General features: G+C 38.3%; 1 protein-coding gene across 9 annotated transcripts in view; it reads left to right on the plus strand.

The window, feature by feature from the left end:
- dtnbb (dystrobrevin, beta b) overlaps positions 1 to 14,864 on the plus strand; it is a 37,991-nt gene that overhangs the window by 1,001 nt on the left and 22,126 nt on the right. For 8 of the 9 annotated variants that reach the window (XM_058615183.1, XM_058615180.1, XM_058615184.1 and 5 more), the window contains exons 2-10: positions 1,764 to 1,806; positions 2,941 to 3,008; positions 4,047 to 4,127; positions 4,238 to 4,451; positions 8,319 to 8,404; positions 10,649 to 10,803; positions 10,931 to 11,036; positions 12,746 to 12,912; positions 14,293 to 14,417. In XM_058615183.1, coding sequence (XP_058471166.1) covers positions 2,942 to 3,008; positions 4,047 to 4,127; positions 4,238 to 4,451; positions 8,319 to 8,404; positions 10,649 to 10,803; positions 10,931 to 11,036; positions 12,746 to 12,912; positions 14,293 to 14,417 — 1,001 coding nt within the window. In that variant the 5' untranslated portion in view covers positions 1,764 to 1,806; position 2,941. The remainder of the gene's footprint in view (positions 1 to 1,763; positions 1,807 to 2,940; positions 3,009 to 4,046; positions 4,128 to 4,237; positions 4,452 to 8,318; positions 8,405 to 10,648; positions 10,804 to 10,930; positions 11,037 to 12,745; positions 12,913 to 14,292; positions 14,418 to 14,864) is intronic. The other variant, XM_058615182.1, reaches the window with a different exon arrangement.

The raw sequence follows: 14,864 nt of genomic DNA on the forward strand, positions 1-14,864 counted from the left end.
CATCTGCATGTGTGCTTTTGTGTCTATGAATAATTCACTTTTCTTTTTTTTTTATCCATGGTCAAATCTTATTATATTTGGTACAAGTATTAATATGCATGTGTCATTTCACTGTCAGGCCCTCGCAGCTCACAGCGTCTCTGCCAAACCAAGTGCCGAGTTGCCTACTCATGAATTTCTGCAGTTACTTCACAGGCTGAATATTTACAATGAGCCGCTGTGTTATTTTCTTCTTTTTTGCTGACATGTGTCTGTTGCTTCTCCCACTTGAGCAAATGTTTTCCCGCTGTCCGTCCATTAGTGCTCCTCCGACATATTCTTCCACCTACACGGACCCAGATTAATGTTTTATTGTTTCACTGCCAATTCCAGGACCCAATGCAACATTATATAATAAATATGACCATTATTTGAGAACATTTCATCCTGAAATGGAGGATACTGGTCCAAGAAAATCCCCAAATTGGATACATTTCACATAGATGTTCACAGTCTGTGTACATTTGGCTTTTTAATTATTTGTTATGCAGTTGGAGCGTTGTGTTTTTGAAGCTTTTTGTTTATGAAGGGATGAGAAAGATGGACTTTATTGGACTGATTGCGGTAGATGCTTTAGGTTGTGAAATCGGTATCGATGTTGGAAAAGAAAAAGTGGTTATTTAGCTTGGTTATGCCGCTTTTCCACTAGCGCAACTCAACTCGCCTCGGCATGGCACAGTTATCTTGCTTTTCCATTAGCGATAGTACCTGGTGATTTTTTTTTTAGGACCTGCTCTGGTGATGTTCCAAGCGAGAAAAGCAAAAAAGCTGTGCCAAGGCGAGTCGAGTCGTGCCGGACCCATGTAGTGGAAAAGTGGCAATAGAGTCAAGTATCACTTGCTGAATTACCAAGATTCCCAGTACAGATTTGCATCTGGATAAAGTGTAAAGTGTTTTTTTTCTCCCCCAGCTAGAGCTGCAACTCACAATTATTTTCTCCATTAATTGAGTACCTGTTTGGTTGGTAAAATGTTAAAAAAAAATGTTGACCAAGCCTGGAAATTATGAGGTTCTCAAATGTTCTTGTTTTGTCCCCCAAACCAAAATGGTTCGGTCTTTAATGGTTTCTTTGTCTAATGGAGCAAAGAAACCAGGAAATATTCACATATAAGAAATATGAGAAATGTGATTCATTCACTGATACGAATAATCGTTGCTGCCACAATTCCAACCTTGAACACGTCCAAAATAAACAATAAACAACAACAACTTGGTGATGATACAAGTAAGAAAAAATGACCAAGAATCCCTTCACATTCTCTGACCTTCTGGAGGTAGAAGAGCATCCGAACGTGACCCAGACATATTTTGGAACGTCGTCGGCCCTCCCTCCTGTGAGTCCGAGGCTCACACTCATCCGTCACCGGCCCGGGTCGTAATGTGCACTTCTGTGTCCATTATCATTAAGTGGTTCCTTTCGCAGCTCAGTCGGTGTCATTAGCCCACAGGATGCAGTCACTGCTGATGGGGGGAGGGGGGGGGGGGTGGATGTCATGGAGAATTATCATTTGCACAGTGGACGAGCACTGGAGTGTTCATCACCAGCTACAGCTCACCAATATCTCTCCGCCACAGCAGCAGCAGAGAGAAAGAGACAAACACTTAAACTGGGACTTAATAAGGAAGTCCTTCAAGATGTTGTGTATTATCGTCACTTATGTTTTATATAGAAATGTAAAAAAAAAAACACCCTCACTAATAACTCTTCATCTTCTTCTCCTCAGGGTCGACGTTTAAGGCTTTTTGACGTTTGACATTCAGCGGCAGGTAAGTACTTTTTTTTAAAACTTTTGTTTTAAAGTTGAATTAAATCACGCATCCAATGCTGGAGTTATTACTTACGGGCTAAAAAGAAATACTTTTATTATTTTTAGATAGATAGATTTTAACCTGTTAACAAAGGAAAAACACCAAGCTCTTATGAAGTGATGAAAAAACACGTCGGCCTACATTGAAATAAAAACACAGTACTATGTGGGTCTATTTGAGAGTTAATAAAATCAAATGTGACCCACTTTGCAATAAATAGAAATAAATAAATAAATTTGCTACAGGGAGCCACTGCAGAAGTGCTGAAGAGCCACATGCGACTCTAGAGCCACAGGTTACAGACCCCTGCCATATCTTACAATGCTTTAACCCTAAAATTTAACCTATTAAACGGTTACATTTATCAAATTAGATGAAGGTTCTTCACAAAATTACACAGCATGTATTTTATTTAGGGCTGAAGAAGTAATTTTTTTTAAGGTAGGTTGGTGGGTAGGTAAAGCTAGCTATAGCTACCCACCTTGATGGATAGAAAGATGCTAGTTAGCTAGCTACAGATAGATAGATAGATAGATAGATAGAATTTACTCTTTTTAGGCCTGAAGAAGTAATTGTTTTAAGATAGATAGATAGATAGATAGATAGATAGATAGATAGAGTTAGCTAGCTAGCTAGATGGATAGTTGAAAGATGCTAGTTAGCTAGCTACAGATAGATAGATAGAATTTACTCTATTCAGGCCTGAAGAAGTAATTGTTTTAAGGTAGATTTCTTTGCCGTTACTGTTGGCTGTGTATTAATTGTTGTATGTTGCTGGTATTTACCCTGTGCACCTTTGTTTTCACATTTTTATGACAGTTAGTCTAATTAAAAAAAAGGTAGAATTGTCATTAAAACCTCTTAATCATGTGTTAGCTCACCAAACAAAGCCAGATCTATATGACGATACTAGCGTGATGACTAATATAGCCCTTTATGTTCAAGGTTAGGAAAAAAACACACTGGATCCTAATCTGGGAAGTTCAGAAATAACACACACATGAAGACCATAATGTTAGGTTTACATATTTATTTAATCTGTGTGTGTTGCATCTCCTCTCTCTGTGCTGCGTGATGCGTGATGTGCTCCAGAATGATCGAGGAAGGCAGTAAACGAGGCAAGGCCATGGTGGAGAAGAGACAGCTCTTCATGGAGATGAGTGAGTGCAAATCTCTCTTTTCACTGTTCATCGTCGCGTCGTGTGTAATTCTCTGACTGTCTCGAGGTCGCCGGCACAGGAAAGATCACTTCAGACTTCGTCCCGCACAAACGCAGCAGAGACGGTGTTTCAAATGTGTCCTCACTGAGACAAGACTGTGTTTCTACATTGTTACGCTTATTATTTCAAGATCAATGTTGAAAGAAAAATGATAAAAAAGAGATACAAACAAAAGCCGGCGGTACAGTAATCGTGGTTACGGCACATTCAAGGTTATTATGGTTAACAAAAACTGCCTTTTTAAAATTCCTATCCGTTTTTTATTTTGATTGTTTGTGTCCGTGTTAAAGCACAGCCAGTCATCATCAGATAAATCACTCCTAAAAATGTGACCCAAATACTTAATTCTCCTCATTTATCACCTGGTCTGTCATAAACCTCTGATCCTCCTTGGTTTGAACTATCATAATTCCATTCTTTTTAGAATTACATTTGATGTCAGACTGACTCAATCCATCACTCAAAGGAGGAAACACCTTAATATGGATTTAATACTTAGTTTGTACATTCATTTTGGTTGAAAATACTGCATATAATTACACAGTTTTTACCTCGGGAAGGAAACTGTTTGCTGCTGGTCACCGATTACAAACACCATAATCAGTGTTGTAATGTAACGAAGTACAAATACTTTACTCGCTACTACCAAATAAAATCAGAAGAAGAAGAGTTGGTACTGATCTGTATTTATATAGATGAGCTCTTGATGAGCTGCTTTACACTACAGTTTTCACCCATTCACACATCTTTCATACCCATTCACACGCTGCAACATGGGGTTAGGTGTCAAGTTAGGCTCAAGCTCATATATAGAGTAGCCTAGCCAGGAATTGAACCCAAAATTCGCCCTACCACCTATCCTCCAAAATCTTAGTCTCTTAGAGAGAGAGATAATCCGTGTACACATTAAAAAGAACATTTCATTCCATTGTTGTGGGAAAAAATACAGTTTGTGCTTTGTTTGTCTTTTTTTTTTAGGAGCTCAGAACTTTGACGTGATCAGACTGTCGACTTACAGAACCGCCTGCAAACTCCGCTTTGTGCAGAAGAGATGCAACCGTGAGACACATTTTCTCCTTCCCCTGTTTTCTTATACGACACGGTGCAACCAAATCAATTGGATTGATTGATCGATCACACTCTGTCTGTTTACCCCCCGTCGCTCACAGTTCATCTGGTGGACGTCTGGAATATGATCGAAGCCTTTCGCGACAACGGGCTCAACACACTGGACCACAACGCTGAGATCAACGTGTCGCGGCTGGAGACGATCCTGTCTTCCATCTACTACCAGCTCAACAAGCGGCTGCCCACCACACACCAGATCAACGTGGAACAGTCCATCGGGCTGCTGCTCAACTTCATGGTGGCCACGTACGACAGGTCAGAATCCGCAGAGTCATGAATTTCTCACGTCTCTGCACTCCCTGATTTCTTCTTTGCGCCAAGTTATTTTTTGCGATTCTGACCATGGACGGGCCTTAGGAAGCTGCCTGCTGATTGGCGACTGGAAGTAGTCACAGGCTTGGAGTCGCTGTCCGTCTGGAACTCGTTCCCCAAGTTTTCCCCAGCTTCCATGGTCAGAATCGCGAACAGAAAAAACATGGCATCAAAGAACGCAAAGTAGTCTTTTTAACTGATCTACAGTTCGGCATTGTTCGATTTGATTTTTGTGTCGGATGTCATGCTCATGACTCTTCCCGTGACGACACTCTGTGACCCATAAGTGGTCGGCAGTCCGTCGACGTCACATTTTAGTATCGGCTCAGCTACTAAAAATTAAAAACAGCACCAGGTACTATCTAGAGTGGAAAAGCTAAAAAAAACAAAAAAACAAGTAGAGTCGAGCCGTGTTGAGCCATTCTAGACCTAAAGTGGAAAAGCACCATAAATATGAAGGTCCAGTGTGAAACAATTAGGAAGGCTGAAATTGAATTTACTATACATATGTTTGCATGAATGTAGCTTTAGAATAAGCCCTTTACATGAACTTTAGGCAAGGCTTTATGGAGGACGCTACAAACTTGCCAGAACTTGCATTTCGTGTTGAATCACCTCCGTTATCTGCAGTCTCTCAACATTAGATGTCATCAAAATTCTTACACACTGGACCTTTGTAGGAATTAACCTTTGTTTTTCTCTGAATGGCAGCTTTTGTGACGAGCTATTTGCATGGTTTCAAATTGCGAATAATACGACATGAAACCGATGAATTGTTCAGTCCTTAACCAAAGATTTAGAAGACAGAAGTAATGCAAAAAATCAAATACGGATGTTTTTATTACATATTTTCTCAAAACGCTTTGGTTAAAGTGTGTATTGAGTCATAAAGAGGCACATATTTGAGTGTCAGGGTCATATAGAAAGCTCACACACTGCTACTGTAAATACAGTGGCATAATGTATCATTGCTACTCTCGCCTACTGCGCCTTTACACTAAATGTAGGTATAGACAGTACGGTATTAGAGATTTGTTTTTGCTGCTATTGAAGGTTGCTGTAACTCAAATTGAGGATATGATTGTTATGATTTTAAAAGTGTCATTTCATTGCACAAATGTACCTTGACAGTATGACTTCACTCACACGCAGGATGTTTCCTCGAAAGGGAGTTTTTTCTTTCCACTGATGCCTAGTGCTTGCTCATTGTGTGAACTGTTGGGTTTCTCTGCTCTCCTTGATGTAAAGTTATGGATATTATGATATGATTTGGCGCTATACAAATAAAATTGAATTGAATTGAAAGGGTTAAATCAAAATTGATGACAATCAGATCAACATTGATGACAATTAGTCCCAGCCCCTGCAAAACACAAATTGTGTTGAAAAATGACTAATAAAATAATGCACATCAAACTACAAGCAGTGCACTCGCTGTAAATGGCTGAAGTAAAGTTGAGCCAAGTCATGCTACAACTGTATAGTTGCTTAATACAACTAAGAAATCATTCAAACTGAATCAGTGCACTGTGTTAAAAGAGGTTCCATCAGCTGAAGTGTCCCAGTGATGTTTTACTGTATGTCTCTTCCTCCTCTTAATGTCTCAGAACACTTTACATCCTGAAGCACGGGGGTTTATCGTTAACCGTAAAGCTCCCCCTTCATTATTCTACCTCGTGTGTGCTTAAAAATTGATTGGCCGCTCGCCCCCGGTCCATTCATGAGCCCGTTCAATTGGTTTACTTTTATCAGTCAGGCAGGCCACTCTGATTATTCATGCAGCCATATCTGTGGGAAACTCAGTGGAAGTGACTGTGTACGATCACAGGAAGTGGTTTCGCTGTCTGTCCCTGAGGTCCAAACTGAATTAGACAGAAGAGCTTTCATGTACTTACTCTGTTGCTCGGAAGCCAGAGCGCTCTCTCTCTCTCTCTCTCAGCAAGTGAAAAAGGCGTACGCTTAGTGTTGTTGAGTCAAAGTTATGATTCGTTTTATATCCAATTTTTTAGAAGTGATATAATGTAGCAATAATTGTGCGGAGGTCACAAAATTAGACCGTTTTTTATTTTATTTTTATTCATAAAAACGAGCAGAGCGAACTTTGAATTGTGACGCATTTCCAAATTTCACAAATTCAATCCGATCTTAACCCTTTAACACCTAAGCCTGGACTTAGGAGAAACATTTCCTGTGAGTAAGTGCTTTGCCCATTTTTTTCCAGAGTTAATTACCGTAATAACCACATGCCGTCTTTAATGTGCAACTTCTCAGCTTTCAGAAACCGTTGGAATTTTTCCGATAGCACAAACTGTTGTGTAAGTACTCAATGCAAAAGTGTCGTCGGTGATGCGCTCAGGGTTAAAGGGTTAAACATTTTAAGTACTTTTTGCTCAGGTGTGTTTGTATAGTTGGTTAAAAATAAAAAATAAAGGATATAAGACACTCTATAATGCACATTCTCATAGCCTCAGTATATACTGTACTTTTAAACATAGTAATGGAAAAAAGCAGCCGAAATGCTTTGTGTTCTAAGGGTTAAGTAGTTCATAGGTGGATTAATAAATGACCTTTATATACCATGTTGAGCTGGGGTTTCAAGTGTAGTTCGTGATTATTTTTATTTAATTGTCACAGTGCAATAGTATTTAAAATTCAATGAAAAAAACATTCAGAATTTCTGAAACATAAATCCAGAGATCATGAATAAATAAGATATAAAGAACTGATATAAAAACCTAGGAATAACCTAAAATCAGTCATAGGGCATTTTTATTAAGAAATGACGTTTTGATTTATCTTTGATAGATCTATATTCTGTCCCTGAAGGTAAAAGTACATATTCTGAATGTGAGGAAGTGCAGCCTTTCTCATAGATTGATTTTAGTGGTTTCAGTTCCTTGTTTCCTTTTTTTAATAACCTTTGAAGATCATAAAACCTGTTTTTCATTCTTTTAATTTAGTCTGGATTGAGATAGAACCAAAACCAGGCTGCCATCCCATATCTTTATAATACTTGTACTCTTTGCTGTTTAGTATGGTGCAAATTATCCTTTGATTTAACTCATTAAATGGTTAAATGACATGATTAGTTTCAAATTAGATGAATGTTCTTCACAAAATTACACATAATTGACTATTTCGGGCTGAAGAAGTAATTATTTTTAAGGAAGGTATGTAGGTAGCTAGATAGCTAGTTAGCTAACTAGCATCATTCTAGATATGACATAGACACGTAGATAGATTAATTTTCATGTACCCTATAAAACCGGGGAATTTGAAGAACTGTTAACTAGTTTATGACGTGTTTTTTTTTGCAAAATATCGGACTGAAGAAGTAATTGTTTTTAAGGAATGTAGGTAGGTAGCTAGATAGCTAGTTAGCTAACTAGCTTCATTCTAGATATGACATAGACATGTAGATAGATTAATTTTCATGTGCCCTATAAAACCTATTGGGGAGATAGATAGATAGATAGATAGATAGATAGACATCTTTAAAACACTACATAGTATTTTACATATATAGTATTTTTATATTCATTCTCTGAGTATTTTCTAGTATGTATTATTTCTAGCATAAGCAGAATTAATTTAGTTGTAGTTTTATGTCGTGTGTGGTTCGATGTGAATGAACTGCTGTGACAACTGTAATTTTCCTGTATGAATGAATGAACTGAATCTGTACATGAAGCAGACAAAATGAGGCTATAGAAGCAAAAGTATTGATTTTAGACTAATATTATGTTGCCTTTTCTTTCTTCACTGATTTTGATTTTAATGCACTTGCAATTTCTTTCTTTTTCCTTGCAGTGAAAGCCATGGCAAGTTGACAGTTTTCTCAATGAAAGCAATGCTGGCAACAATGTGTGGAGGCAAAATTGTGGACAAACTACGTTGTGAGTGCATATTCATCTACTCTTCATGTAACATGTTTGAATTTTTTTTGTATGTAAATGTCATTTTCCAGTTTCCTCTCACAGTCCAAAAACATGCAGAGGTTAACTGTATTTTGTAGGAAACTGTAGGTTGGTTGTCACTTTTACACTTTTACACCTAAACCTCAAAATGTCCATCTAGACCTTTTTCTTATTGTATCCATAATAGGTTGACATAAAATGTTGTATAAGTAATTGCTTTTGCCCATTTCTTCAGAATAACTTTCAATATCTGGCAGTTATTTGGCAATTTACTGCATGTTAAAAAAAAAAAGTGTACTAACTAGAGCTGCAAGTAACGATTATTTTCATAATCGATTAATCGGTCGATTATTTTCTCAATGAATCCATTAATCGTTTGGTCCATAAAATATCAGAAAACCTTAAAGAATGTTGAGCAGTGTTCGTCAAACCTGGAAATGATGATGTTCTCAAATGTCTTGTTTTGTCCATAAATCAAAATGATTTACTTAAAATGATTTCTTTGTTATCCAGAGCAAAGAAATGAAGAAAATACTCACATTTAAGAAGCTTAAACAATTGAAAATCTTGTTTTAATCATTTGAACCGATTAATTGACTATCAAAACAGTTGGCGACTAATTTAGTAACTGACTAATAGTTTCAGCTCCAGTAGTAACAATTTAAAAACGAGTAAAACATATTTAGGGTGACATATGTTTGAGTCTTTGTCTGAATGTGCAAAAACAGGCCAAAAAATGGGAACTATGTACAGACGTTTTGCCAACTCGTTCCTCTCTGGTTACAAAGATGCTGATTCTTCAGCTTCCTGCAACAGTGCGAATGAAATCACCGTAATAACCTCAGATGTCAGACACCGCTTTTCTCATAACACAAACCGTTGCGTAATTATGGCAAGGCAAGTGCACTTGTGCAAACGGGTTGTCTGCAACAGAGGAGGAAAAATGCATATGTTGCATTTAACAATCAAGGCCTTGTTAGATAGACTACCTATGTGTATTTCTAGCCTCTTGTCATATCACATCAGCAACTAAAGCAATAGGTCTACCACGTAGAAACTGCTTTCTTTATACACCTTCAAATGTGTTTTATGGACCGTCATGAAAGAAACTTGTTTTATATTCCTTTTTGAGGGGGTGCGGATTAAGGATCTTGTTGGTGTGGCTTATACTTCTGCACTTTACTTTATTTTGTCTCTTGTTTTTTGTACTCTCCTTTTTTTACCACTTCCTTTTAGCTTTTATATTCTGTTGTGAGTTTTATATTTATTTTTATTTTTCATTTAACCTTTATTCCATTGCTATTAAGAAACCTCTTTTTCAAGGTAGATGGCTGAGATGAAAATATGAAACACTCAACGGTTTTACACAGATAACACACAAGCAGAAAACAGATAAAAAAAAGAATCCAGATTAAATTTATAAGCACATTATGAAAAGCAAGTGCATGCCGTGGAGTCAGCCTCAATAACTCTCAGTTTGGATTTGTAAGCGCTCAATGAAATTAACTTAGTTTCCAGTCTTTCTGCAGCATATTCCATGCATAAGGTGCAGAAGTCTCCCTGTAGTTGCTCAAATGGAACACAGGGGGGCACTGTTGGAACACAAGAACAGAACTTATTCACTGTATGACCTCTGAAAGGCAGAGGTGGAAAGAGTGCTAAAATATTCTACTCAAGTGAAAGTGCCACTATTTTGATAAAAAATGTACTTAAGTAAAAGTACGGGTTTAAAAATGTACTCAAGTTAAAGTAAAAAAAGTAGCTTGTTTAAAGTTTACTATGGAGTAAAAGTGACTTAGTTACTTTTTTAACAAGGTTGGGGTTCTTTCTTGTGTCACAAATCTCACATGAGTTGTTTTTTAATTAAAGGCAAACCTTTACAAATGAAAGTGCCGACAAAATAAAATATGTGAACACATAACATATCAGTCAGCATGGGTCAAAGGTCACAAATGCTTTAACCTTCTCACCTTAATTAGTGCCACTTCACCTGTCCTCATCACTCACTGTTTCCGGTGTGTGAATTTTTATTTAGTTAGTAACAGATGTGATTTACAAGTACAGTACTTACATACTACATAATAAAAAGTAAAATAACAAGTTTTTTAAATAACTTTTAAAGTGTATATGTGTATATATATATATATAGTATATATGTGCACTGTGGATGAGCAGACTGTGTGTTGTTGGAGAGTAAACTGTGATATTTGCTGTCTCTCTCAGATATTTTCTCACAGATCTCTGACTCGAGTGGAGTCATGGTGTTTGCCAAGTTTGATCAGTTTCTGCGGGAGGTTCTCAAACTGCCCACAGCCGTGTTCGAGGGCCCTTCGTTCGGCTACACGGAGCATTCGGTGCGCACGTGCTTCCCTCAGCAGGTGGGACATTGCAACCACCCCACGATCCTCCTATTTATCATCATAATTATTATTATTTTTTATATTACAGTGTGTATAATTTACACTTTTCACACCGGAGACACGTGTGCTTGGGTTTGTCTTTCAGAAGAAGATCATGCTGAACACGTTTCTGGACGTGTTGATGGCCGATCCTCCTCCTCAGTGTCTCGTGTGGCTGCCTCTCATGCACCGACTCGCTAATGTTGAAAACGGTACGGTGTGGATCGGATGCAGACGCTGATTTGGTAGAAAATGCTGTATGCGTTGAGGATTTGAACTTTATTGATTTCTGAATTTAAACCTTGACAATTCGCACGGGTCTAAAATTAATTTCTGTCCCACAAAGGAGGGATTATTGCAGCATGTGTCGCGGAATGCATCAAAATATCATACAGCAGCTGAGTCGCTTGTTTAATTGGGACACTAATATAATGTGGTGTGAGGTTAACGAATGGATTACAATGCAAATATTCTTAGAAACACGAGAAGTGATAAATACCTGAAAATAGCTGCTATGGACCAGCTGTTTTACCAGCTGTTGAAAATTGTTTGACCAAACTGTCCTGAAAGAAGGAACATCTTAAGTTAAGGAAATATGTAGAGCTGCAACTAACGATTCTTTTCATAATCGATTAATTTCTCGATTATTTTCTCGATTAATCGTTTGGTGTTCAGAATATCAGAAAACCTTAAAAAATGTGGATCGGTGTTCGTCAAACCTGGAAAGGATGATGTTCTCAAATGTCTCGTTTTGTCCACAAACCAAAATGATTCACTTTTAATGATTTCTTTGTTATCCAGGGCAAAGAAATTAAGAAAATACTCACATTTAAGAAGCTTAAACAATCGGAAGTCTTGTTTTAATCATGAAAAAAAGCTTCAAACTGATTATTCGATTATCAAAATAGTTGTCGAATGTCTTGTTTTGTCCACAAACCAGAAATGACTCAGTTTGAATGATTTGTTTCTGATGTGGAGCAAAGAAACTAGAAAATATTCACATTTAACAAGCTGAAAAATCAAAGGAACTTCTTTTCATTATTGAAAAAAAAAACACTCAAACTGATTAATCGACAATTAACTTAATTAATAAATAATTGATTGATGGAATAATCGTTGTAGCCCTGTCTGACAGTGATAACTCCCAACAAATCTAAGCATCAGATACAGCTGCGATGCTTAGTTTTGTTCTTCCCATTCTAACACAAATGAATCTGGTGGGGAATAACTTTTAAAAAATTCTGTTGTAGACTTTCAAATCGTACTTTCTTTTGCGGATTAGTGAATGTTTTTATTTGCATAAAGAGTAAGAAGCCCACACTGTTTTCGTACTCGCTATCATTCTATGCAAGGAAGTTGATATTTATGTAAATGTCTCCCTGCCGTTTCATACCCTGCATTGCTTGATGTACGTAGACTAGGCCTACGCAGAACAGACATGGGGTTTTAAGTACTAGCGGTGTTGTGGACGTCTCTCTCTGATGTGATTCCGCGCATAAACGGCGAGCGAGTAACGTCACGCAATGAGAGAGCAAATGACAACGTGATGCCTGGGAAATGCAAATTCCAAGATCTCTGGCTCACCAAAGAAAAAATGACAAAGACTGACTTTGACCGAGATCCCAAGGACAACCTGCTTGTCCAGATGCAGAGCGTGCTGCAAATCAATAAATGTGGGCGAAGCCGCTCTTACAGCACATTCAGTCCTTGAATTTAAGGAATTTAAGTCATTATTCATAATTATAGCGAATAAAAAAGCAGTACAATAGAAGCTAAACCTAACAAATATTTGAAAAACAAAGTCAATATCTGACTTGAGTGCATATTTTAAGTAAATCTACTTGGTGTTCAACTGACTGCATGTTCTTGTCAGGAAAGCTGTGAGTGTCTCAGACTGAAAATCCTCTTTTTCACTGCTCAGTCTTCCATCCGGTGGAATGTTCTTATTGCCGGAGTGAGAGCATGATGGGTTTCCGGTATCGGTGCCAACAGTGCCATGGCTACCAGCTTTGTCAGAGCTGCTTCTGGCGTGGCCATGCCAATGGTCCCCATAGCAACCAGCACCAGATGAAGGAGCACTCGTCTTGGGTAAGACAACTCCCCGATCGCTCTCAATTTTTCACACCGCGTTGTTCCCAATTACAAACAACTCAAAAGTCAATATCACTCTGTGAGTGTGGAATGATTTTCCAGCAACGTGAGTAAACGGTTCCTGTGCTCTCACGGCAAAGAGGGATTTTACACGCTTTTACTTATTTGGATTGATTGAATTCACACTGTTGCCAGTTTCCCCTCAAAGCTCAGTCATTATGTTACAGAGAAGAATAAAATACCTGAGTCGATGAAGCGAGGTGGAATCCTCCAGTTTTTCCCGACTTTCCATTGTGCCATTTTGCTTCCAGCTTATTGACCTGTCGGCAATGTTTGGTTTTAGCATTTGGCAGCTTTCCGAATTCACCTTCCCTCTGTGTATTTGTCAGAATTAATGGCCACGTTCCGTCTCATGACAGACAATGTAACGGCTCATTCAGGAGTCATTTTCCTGTCTGTTGCCAAGGTCACTATTTGTACATGGGACGACATGAGTCAAACGTAAGCAGGGAAGATTATGTAGCTACCGCTGTCAATCAGCACAATTTGTTTGTTTATCTGAAGAGTGTTTTTATTTCAATCCTAGAGATTAGATTAGATTTTATAAAGCTGTTCCCCCAACAGCACATTTGTTATTTTTTGTATATATTACACTGATAAGCCGTCTTTTAGGGTGTATAATCCTATTTTACCCAAAGTGAAATGAAGTCTGATTGATTCTTGTGTTATTCAACGGGTAAGCGGTTGCACTTTAAGTGTATTTCGCTTTTTAAAAATGTTATTTTCTTTGAAAACAAACAAAAAAATGCTGCAAAAAAAGTAGCAGAAGAAAACACTGACTTTTGAAACTATACACCCTTATCATTATTTTATTTGGAAGTAAGTTATTACTTGCTTTGAATATTATTATTATTATTATTATTGTTATTATTATTTTATGCATTATACATATTGTTTCGAATATTACTTTTGTACGTGTTTCACCGCACCTCTACACAGTAACTCAAATATGGTAAAATGAATGAACAATATAATGTATATATAGTGCTTTTATGATTGAACATAACATAAAGCTTAAATACAAAGAATAGAACAGAGTAGCATAGAATTATCTGCACAAACAAGCCTCTTTTGAAGGCCAGCATAATTTCTTTGCATGGCTATTACAATTTGGTGCTCCAGAATAAAAAATCAATGAAAATATTAGACGTATGTAAACACAAGCTCAGACAGTCACAGTCTGCGCGACCTGTGCGCACACGTCTGACCCACAGTAAACAGACTCTTGACCCAGTTATGCAAATGAATGCTGAAGCTGCCGCACCACACACAGACAAGGTGAAGGCTCTTTTTGTTTTGCTCCTGCCCTCCTCGCAGAAGTCTCCGGCCAAAAAGCTGAGCCACGCAATCAGCAAATCTCTCGGCTGCGTCCCCATCGGAGAGCCACCCCATCCTGTTTTCCCCGAGCAGGCGGAGCGACCACAGGAGCTCACTCACACCGTGTAAGTGCCGTGCCCCGAGGTGTTTGTTACCTCTGTTTGTGTCATTAATATGGGCTACTCAGCCCATTTGTTGATTAACAGCACAGCACGGCCCACTGTGCTCATGATCTACGGTCTGTACTTGTCATGTAACTGCCTCCACCTTTTCCATTTCGCTGTCCCGGACATGAGTGATCGAGTGCCATCTCGCGACGGCGCCAAGCCCCTGATTATTTGCCAACGCGGAAAAAGCTGATATACTGCACAGGTTCAGACGCTGCGGCCGTTAAAAAGCGCCGTCGTCCTCATCAGTCTGTTGGCAATGAAACGGGGACGACGGTATAAATCTCACACTCCAGGGGCTTTGAAGCTCCTCGAAGTCATTATAGGAAATGCATTATATTCTGCCGCTGTCTTAAACCCTGCACATTCATTTACATTTCAGCTGAAAAATAGGACAATTTCCAT

The sequence above is a fragment of the Solea solea genome, chromosome 18 (genome assembly GCF_958295425.1).
Source record: "Solea solea chromosome 18, fSolSol10.1, whole genome shotgun sequence".
Classification (NCBI taxonomy): Eukaryota; Metazoa; Chordata; class Actinopteri; order Pleuronectiformes; family Soleidae; genus Solea; species Solea solea.